This window comes from Sander vitreus, chromosome 12 (genome assembly GCF_031162955.1).
Source record: "Sander vitreus isolate 19-12246 chromosome 12, sanVit1, whole genome shotgun sequence".
Taxonomy (NCBI): domain Eukaryota; kingdom Metazoa; phylum Chordata; class Actinopteri; order Perciformes; family Percidae; genus Sander; species Sander vitreus.
The window spans coordinates 9246201-9255428 of record NC_135866.1 but is presented as its reverse complement, the minus strand read 5'-3'; the positions used below and the strand labels follow the sequence as shown (position 1 = coordinate 9255428).

Sequence of the window (9228 nt, the reverse complement as noted above, 5' to 3'; positions counted from 1 at the left end):
AATGACAAAAAGTCTGTACAGTGTCCAACTGTATTCTATATTACTTTTGCTTAGCATAATGTAGCCTCTACAGTTCAAACATGCAGTGCACATACAATTATAATAAAAAAGTGATTTTATGTAATCATTTGTGTATTGTATATATGTATTATGTCTGTATAGCGTGAAGGAGCTACAACTTATGTTACATTTATTTCATGTGTTGTAAAAAAAAAAAACGAATACATTTCTCGCGTCATATATTTAACCGGAAGTCTTCTTTTTGGTAATTTTTCTAGCTGACATGGCGCTCCTTTGTTTCCGTTTCCACCGTGTCTTTCCCGTTGCAAAAGTCAAGTTTTGTTGTGTCCCTTGTTGCTACCCGTCCGTTTCTTACGAATCCTCCTGCTTAGAAATGGCAGAAGCTCCGCCACGGCCCTACCGGTTTTTTTGTCACCGGTGTTCAGCAGAGATTAGTCCGCGTTTACCGGTAAGGACCCAAGAGACATATATTCGCCTACTTGAAGAATGAGTAATTATGTTTGGTTTTATGTATGTGTGTGTGGTTGTGGAGCACACCCAGTCACGTCGACCTGCTGCTGTTTAGCTATGCTAGTTAGCTAGCTCCATAGGAAACAACGGTCCAGAGTGACAGTCAAGTGTGGCGGGTGGATTCACGTTATGCTGTTGTGTTTTAGACATAATTTCAGTATATACAATAATAAATGGCAGCTAATGTTAAATAGCGCCCATCTTAACAGTTTGGCAGGTCTCATAGTGGTGGCGTTTAACGTCAGCAAGCAAGCTAACAGAAAACAGGTTCACTTTCTGAATCAGATTTTGATTCTGTCAGGGGCGTATGGCACGTTTGATGTAAATGTTTTTCCCATAAGGCTTGCTGTTAGCTTATTGTTATGGAAGCCCTTTCTGCCAATGTGATGAGAGAAAAAGATCCTGTAAGTCATTATAATGAGCTAGTATCTCAAAATAATGAGAAACGTTCTTAAAATAATGAGTTAGTATCTCAAATGAATGAATGATTGTTTACAGTAACAGTCCGCTTGCCTACCACAGCAGTCTGTTGTCAAGGCATTCATGGGAAGCTTCTTGAATGTTACAGTAACAGTTACTTTATTGACAGCCATCCAGCTGCTTACCTGTGTGACAGCCTACTGTCAGGAAATTGTATTTAATAATTGGAAGTGCTCACAATGTGTTATTTACAGCATGTAATATTTTTTAAACTTAAGAGACACGTGTTTTTAGGAAAGTGTATATTTTCCATTATTAGACCTCATATACTCAGTTGTCAGTTTATTAGGTACAAGCACATCTAGCTAAAACTAATGCAGTCTATTGTAATACAAGAGCCCTGCAATAAATCCTACTCTTATGAAGGATATAATATTCAGTTTTTGTTGAAACAAAGATAAGATAACAGTTTATTGTCCGTAGGCACGGCCATTTGTCTTGCAATACAAGATCCAAGCAGTTTTATGTTACGGGTATTTTGGATGCAACAGTTTTTGGTGCTGCTCAATTGTATTGCATTATAATCAGAGGCATTCTACTATTTAGTCCACCCCATTTAGATCAGTGATGGTAGACTAAATATTAGAAACACCTCTCAGTATAACACAATACAATTCAACAGCAGCACACAGCCTCCCAAATGACTATGAAGTTGAATCATCACCAACACTAAACCTTTATTACTAGAGCCCGACCGATATATCGGCGGGCTGATATTATCTGACGATATTAGGCATTTTCCAAACTATCGGTATCTGCATTTATAATGGACGATAAATGAATATTTAAAAAATAAAATAAAAACGGACGAAACACCCTTCAACAATGTTATGAGTGTTGGCGTTGCATAGTTTGTCCACCAGAGGGCGCTCTACAACGTCCTTGTTGGCAACACTCTTTGATTTTTGTTGTTAGTGTGTTTTTGTTCAAAGGACTTTAAGTTTCATATCTTAAGTTTGTATTTTTATACATTTTATTTATCAGAACTTTAATATATTTTGACTGTTGTGACAGTAAAACAAGTTTATTTTAAACTGCATTATCATATTATTTTAGTGAGGACTCATAAATAACTACAAATAACTAATGTTAGGGAAATCTGTTTATGTTTTGTTAAGCGTTACTGGATTTTTTTTTTTAAATGTATATCGGCCGATATATCGGAATATCGGATTTTTAAATCGCCAAATATTTGTAGCGATATCGGCAGGGCTCTATTTATTACCCTCATGAGGTTAGCATTTGCAGAGCTGTTGAATGCATACTTTTAGCTAGGTGTACCTAATTAACAAACAACTGTGTCTGTTAGTCACACTAGATATTCACATTTATATTTTCACTGTAGGACTACACCTGTCCACGCTGTGAATCCGGTTTCATTGAGGAACTGCCTGAGGAAAGAAGGTATGGAATATTATTTTGTGACTCGTGAATTTGATAAATTAGATGTTTAAGTGGATTTCTGAGTCTTAGTTTTTTTTTTACATTCTTTACCATTGTGTTCATGTAGTACTGAAAATGGGTCCGCATCCACGTCCTCCTTCAGTGATCAGAACCGCCCAGCCTTTGAGGTCAGTGTGACTTGTTAATTTAGCTTGTCTAGGGTACATTTTTCCCCCTGCACCATAATTGTGACATTGCCTCTGTCTTTTCTACTAGAGCATGGATCACCAACACTTGTTCACATTTCCCTCGGGGTACGGTCCGTTCGCCCTTGGGATTTTTGAGGAGAACTTTGACCTTCGAACGCAGCTACCCACAGAGGACAACCGAGAGACAGAAAACAGGAGAGAAAGGGAAATGGCATCACGGCAAAGATACAGCGCGCGGCAACCGCGTGGTCGACATGTTCCTCGACGACAGGGTACGCGCCATGAAGGAGTGCCCACATTAGAAGGGTGAGATATTTCAGCAGTAGTGTGTTGGAGGTTGTTGTGGGAGACGAGGACACAGGTAAAAAATGTGCTTCTTTTGTGTGAGTAATATGTGCTTCACATGTTATGGTAGACAAACAATTATTTCCAGTTTTAGAATATGTGATATCATGTAGAACTTTGCTTAACTAAAGTGATCTGCTATGCCTCTTGTATAAGCATATTACCTCATACAAAAAGGATAAAACACAAAATATCTAGTATTACTATTTTAATAACAAAGTTTATTATTCCTATAAATACCAAACAGCAGATATCTAGCATTACCATTTGTAATGGAGTATTAATATATTTTTATGACCATAAAACTATTAATATGTACTAGGGGTGTCACAATTTCGATTTTAAATCGAAAAGTGGTCGAAATGAGCTTTAGATTTTGAAAAGCAAGATCGGCGATTCCCCCAGTATTTTTTTCTCTTTCTCCACCCCCGCCTACTTGCGCACATCCGAAGAAAAAACAACAGACACAGCATACTAGCTCACCGGCACCGGCCGGTAGCATGCAGCTAAAGACACAGGGTAACGTTAGCTTACCGGGTAGCCTGCAGCACCATTTAACAGACATGATGGCCACTGCCGGAGTCGAAGATGACGGAGAAACAAAAGAACTGGAAAATCCTGCTTCCCTGAAGTCACCGGAGTGGCAACGGTTTGCCTTCCCCACCCCCTGAGTGAGTTATGGAAACAAACAATGAAGGTAAAGCATTTGGGCAGAAGGGACTTCATGGTGTGTTCATGTGCGTCTCGTTAAACTAATGGTGCTTTCAATTGCGCCTCGGTAATTTTGAAAAACTTTAAACTATTGTTGTAAAGTACTCTTCTGCCATCTAGTGGCTCTTATTGTGGCATTGCTGTCATTGCTGAAAAAGAAAATGTTTAAATTGAAAATCAAATAGAATCGTGACACCCCTAATATGTACAGATATTTTCCATTTGTGTAATTTAGATAAGAAGACATGTTGAATTTCTCAGTTTGAGTCAAATGTTGAAAGTATTGTGATATTTTTCCGGATACAGAATTATCCAGCAGCTAGTAAATGGAATCATTGCACCTACAGCCATGCCAAATATGGGGATGGGACCATGGTAAGTATAAGAAACTGTGATGTAGGTTTGTTGACTTTTTTCATATCACTAAGTGAAATTATTATCATTTTTGTTGACTACCCTCTTGTCTTGCAGGGGTATGCTACATTCCAATCCAATGGACTACGCCTGGGGTGCCAATGGTCTTGATGCTATCATAACACAGGTATAAAAAGTTTTTATTTTTTCATTTACAGACCGTGGAGATAAAACTGCATATCAATTAGGTGGCTACATTGTCCTAAGAACCTTTTCAATAAAGCCCCAAGAATAGTGCTATTTATGTCATAATTAATAATTCATAGTATATTTGTATAGTATAAATTATTTTTATTAGTTTAAAAGCTTATAGTCTGAAAAGTGTTTTCTACATTTGAAGTTTTTTTTTTTAGAAAGGCCTGCGAATGTGTAAAAATGTACAGAACAGCCTTGTTGTCATGCAGATGATCTCACAGCCGTTCATTGGGATTCTGCTCTTTTTCACTTGTAGTTATTGAACCAGTTTGAAAACACAGGTCCCCCTCCTGCAGACAGAGAAAGGATAAAGAGTTTACCCACCATTACCATTACAGAGGAACATGTGGGTAAGTCCAGGTCTCTCTTATGGCGCTTACCCACTGCTAGTACCAGCTCGGCTCGGCTCGGCTCAGCTCGACTCGGCCGCAGTGCCCTGTCCTCCTTTTTCCATTGCAGATTTTAGTACCGCCTCATGCGTGAGGTGAGCGTGGCTGGTCGTTATAGCGACGCCGCAGGAAACTGCCATGACCTAACGCGACAGACACACAGAACGTGGAAGGTGTGTTGTTTTTGATTCTCGGCATGAGACACATTTTGTCAAAAGAAGCTGGAGGCAGCAACAGCTGGCTAAACTGTTTAAAAATGGTGGGTTTGTTCAGGACACCCCCGTCTGTCGCTAGCAATGATGATGCAGTGATTAGTGACGATTCTCTCTGACCAACCAACCAATCAATCAATGGTGTCGCCTCAGCTCGCTTGGAACCTCGACGGAGGTGATGCTAAAAAAAAAGTACCTGTTAGCAGCATAATGGAATAATTGGATTCATAATTTCCTTTCTTTTTCCATTTCTTTCTCAAAAACCATTTAATGGAAAAACTTACTCTCACTTACAGTTACTCACCCATTATTAGTGTTGTTCTTTGTACTGGTTTCATACAGACATACATGTGACATACAACCCTCGTCGCATGCCACACTTTTTTTATTTATTCAGGGAAGGTTCACTGAGAGTAAGCCTCTCTTTTGCAGGAACACCCTTCACACAGTTACACATTCATACCTGGAAGCTGCCCAGTACAACCACAGTCTGATCTGCTCGCCACTAAGCGGTTGGGGCACCTCAGTGGTGGTGGTGGTAAGGACGCAGGGACAAGCTGCTCTTTCACGTTCCCCAACCAGATGTTATCCTGCCAGTCTGGGGATTGAACCGACGGCCTCCCGGTCACAACCTCGCTTCTCTAACCTTTAGGCCATCACTGCCCCACATAAAAACCAAACTCTTTGTATAGAGGCCTGTAAGCCAATTCAATGCATATTATGCATTATTTTGCATATCATGCATTATTTTCTCTATTACCACAAAACCGCTGACAATAGTCACCACTTGAAAGTTTTGTCTATCATCACAGACTAATGTGGGGAGATTACTGTGTGTGTGTGTGTGTGTGTGTGTGTGTGTATGTGTATATATATATATATATACTGTATGTCTTTGTTTGCGGTAGTGAAGTGCGGTAGTGAAGTGCTTTAATATAATCTTGCAGTGCACTGCCTAAACTCAAATAATCAGAACAGGCGTGGCCAATATTTTCCATGCAGCTGATGCACGTGAACGTGGGTCTCTCACACACAGACAGCATGTCATTTTCTGTTTGTGCAGGTGCTGGTTTAGAGTGTCCTGTGTGCAAAGAAGACTACAGCGTTCAGGAGAATGTTAGACAACTGCCATGCAATCATTTGTTTCACAATGACTGTATAGTACCGTGGCTGGAACAGGTACGTCTATCTATCACAGATGTTCCAAACTGCAGCTTTGCCTCCATTTTTGAGACACACCTCTGGTGCTCCTCTTGAGTGCTTTTGTAGGTCGAAATAGTACATTTGAAAAGCTTACAAACATTTGACTGTTTAACTATAAGACACTATAATAACACTTAAGGAAAGCTTGTATGCAGGATGTATTTTCCTCTTCTTGTGTTCCATCTGTAGCATAATTGGATACGATTGATTCTATCCAAACCAGTCGTGAATTTGTAAATGTATTGAAATTACTCAATGTTTACACGAGTCCCGTTTGTCCTTGTTTCCCACAGCACGATACGTGTCCTGTGTGCAGGAAGAGTCTTAGCGGTCAGAACACAGCCACGGACCCACCAGGGTTATCAGGAATGAACTTCTCTCCCTCATCCTCCTCCTCTTCCTCCCCCAGCTCACCTAGCAATGAGAATGCTGCCAGAAACTCGTAGATTTTCACCGTCACCTCACAGCTGAAAACCTCACAACGTACGTCACACCCAACGGCTCCGTGCTGAAACCAGTCAAACTGTCTCAATTCTAGGGGGCGATATGAGTCTAGCTGAACTCTGAATCTGTCGCAGACTTGAAGTCGTCATTCCTCCCCCTGTACTGAACGGACACTGGGTCCAGCTCCTGCTGCTATTGTTGCAGACTATTTGAGGAGGTGGGACTGGGCAGTGTTGGAGGATCCAGAAAGGCTGTGAATAATAGTAAAAGTGGTATTGTGACCAGAACTGGAGCAGAGTTTAAGCCAGAGTGGACTGCTTTTTGATGGAGACATGTCTTTGCCACGAGGCTGAGGCACATTTTATATTGAAAAGACAGAATGGTCTTATTTTTTAAAACATAGCCTGGTGCAGAGTCCATAGATGTGTAGATAGAGAATTCATTTTGAACGGTCGGCCACTGTACAGCTAGGGGATCAAACTAAAGCCCCTGACACACCAACCCGACGGCCGACCGTCGGCAGAAAAGGCAGTCGGACTAATCAGTCTGCTCCCCGAGGTTCAAAAAGTGCCTTGGAACGCACCGAAGCGACGCCGACTTGAGCGTACGTTCTGCGCGTGCGCGAGACGTAATACAAAAAAAATGAAAACCGGAAATGACAACGCGTCACGTGGGTATAGAAAGTAATGGTGGCTTGTTCGAAATACGATCTCGTATTTTACGAAAATAGTTCACTGAAACGTGTTTCTGAAAACATTTTAAGCAAGAAATAGGCCACGCAGTTGCTTAATCTGTATTCATTTCAGAACGACAAAGGTCAGTTTAAAAGATTTTCGTCAGATTTTGAGAGGCGTTCGTCACTCATTCCGCTCGTTATTTCCAGGTTAGCAGGAGTGAGTCCCGACTGCCCGCCCTCAGACCCAGCAAGTCAGGTCAGCCAAAATAAAGGCTGACAGCTCATCTGACGGACGACGGCACGGAACACACTGAACAGACTCGAGTCACCGACCTCGCCAGACTGTCCAACGGCCGATTATTGGCCTGGTGTGTCAGGGCCATAAAACCTTGTGGGAAGGAAACTGGGTGTATGCATCTGATTTTTATTTATTTGCACTTTCTTTTCTTTTTTTTGCACAAAATTATGTCTGATGTTGAGAATGTAGATTTAGGTAAACTACTGAACAAAACAAAGAAGATTTTTTCACATTTTCTTTTATGACTTGTTTTTATTAGATTCTCTCTTCATTAGAGCGTGATCCAGTGTATTTGGTGCATCTTGACAAGGTAAAGATCCTCACAGCTCAACAGTGGACACATTCTCTACTTATTTATTGAACCCTTGCCCAAGACACAAATTGAGCAACGCAAAAGAAAAAAGACAAAAAAAAAAAAGGCATGGGAACATCTTACCTCTATAAAACTGGCCAAATGTGTTGCACAAAACAAGTGTTTATTATTTTATTTACTGGTTTTTCGTACAGTCACAATAAAGTGCTAAAACAAACAAGTTTGTAGTTTCTGCTGATAATGAATAGTTTCGAAAATGTTATCCTACTTGTGCTGTTGCTCCAGGAGGTTTCATTTTACACATTTAATGCTTCAATATTAATCAAACTCCAATTGTTTTTAATCAGGATAAAAGACCACAGTCTTGCAGTTTACTTGCCAAGGAAAAAGGAAGGAAGTAAACCAAATATTCTTCTCGCCTGCTTTTCTCTCATACCTAGAGATTGGCATGGGGTACTTTCCATAAAATCATCTCTCAATGCAAATCAAACCAGCCATTAGGCTAACTGAAATAAAACCATGCCAATCTCTAGGTATGGTGAAGGGTATGTGATGATGTGGGGCTATTTTAATTCCAAAGGCCAAGGGAACTTTATCAGGATGCATGAGTATCCTGGATCCATGAAATAACTGGCCTTTAAAAATAAAAATCTGCCTGCCTCTATGGGAATTTAACATAGGGGTGTACTTACTTATGCCCCCTGTATTTTAAGGAATAATTATTCATTCAGAAAGAAAATTGGTGTCCTTAAAGGTTGGATTTTTCCTCATTTTTTTTTAATTAAGGCATTAAGATCAATTTCCAAAAGATGATTTTTTAATTCCTCTTTTTAGTCAACTTTAGCATGGGTTCATAAACTTATGAGCACCACTGTATGTCAAAAGTTCTTGAAGCCTTTTACTAATCACAGTAAAGTGATTTAAAAAGTAATAATAATCACAACGCAGCCTCTTACAGCAGTGGCACTTATTTCCTGCCAGGTCCCAAATTTGGCCTTATTCCCAATAACAAAAGTGGAAGTTTTCATGTTTAACTGCCTTACAACATTGAATGAAAGTAGATTTAATGTGGTGTTTTTGACACTGATCAACAGAAAAATACCCTTTTAATGTCCAAGTAAAAAGAGATGTCTACAAAGTTATCTAAATTAACTAAACTGTATTCATCTCCTTTTAAAGGACACCTAAATCACCACTGACGCAGCCAATAGACCCTTTTCACAGCAGACATTTTGAAGAACAACAATGTTGATAACATTAATGATGGCTGCATTCCATTTAGGCGAGCCAGTTCCAGAGCTCTACTGGGACGCTTCTTGGAATGGAACCATCATTATTGTTATTAGTTACACCTGTACTTGGCCTGCTTTGACAAAATGTCAGCTGTGAAAAGGGTCTATTGGTTATAAAAGTCACATAATTCGA

The 9228-nt window shown here is 40.0% G+C and overlaps 1 protein-coding gene across 1 annotated transcript; it reads left to right on the top strand.

The window, feature by feature from the left end:
- Positions 1-344: 344 nt before the first annotated feature.
- rnf126 (ring finger protein 126) lies at positions 345-8023 on the top strand. Its single transcript, XM_078264293.1, has 9 exons — positions 345-469; positions 2357-2415; positions 2522-2582; positions 2671-2909; positions 3966-4034; positions 4131-4200; positions 4525-4618; positions 5933-6048; positions 6366-8023. The coding sequence occupies exons 1-9, from the start codon at positions 395-397 to the stop codon at positions 6516-6518; spliced, it is 936 nt and encodes a 311-aa protein (XP_078120419.1). The 5' UTR covers positions 345-394; the 3' UTR covers positions 6519-8023.
- Positions 8024-9228: the final 1205 nt, after the last annotated feature.

What these genes read in the sequence shown, in the direction of transcription:
- rnf126 (XM_078264293.1), top strand. Translation starts at nt 395, where the DNA reads ATGGCAGAAGCTCCGCCACGGCCCTACCGGTTTTTTTGTCACCGGTGT. An exon ending in GGAGTGCCCACATTAGAAGG is followed by an intron (nt 2,910 to 3,965) that starts GTGAGATATTTC and finishes TTCCGGATACAG; the next exon opens with AATTATCCAGCAGCTAGTAA. An exon ending in TTGATGCTATCATAACACAG is followed by an intron (nt 4,201 to 4,524) that starts GTATAAAAAGTT and finishes TTTCACTTGTAG; the next exon opens with TTATTGAACCAGTTTGAAAA.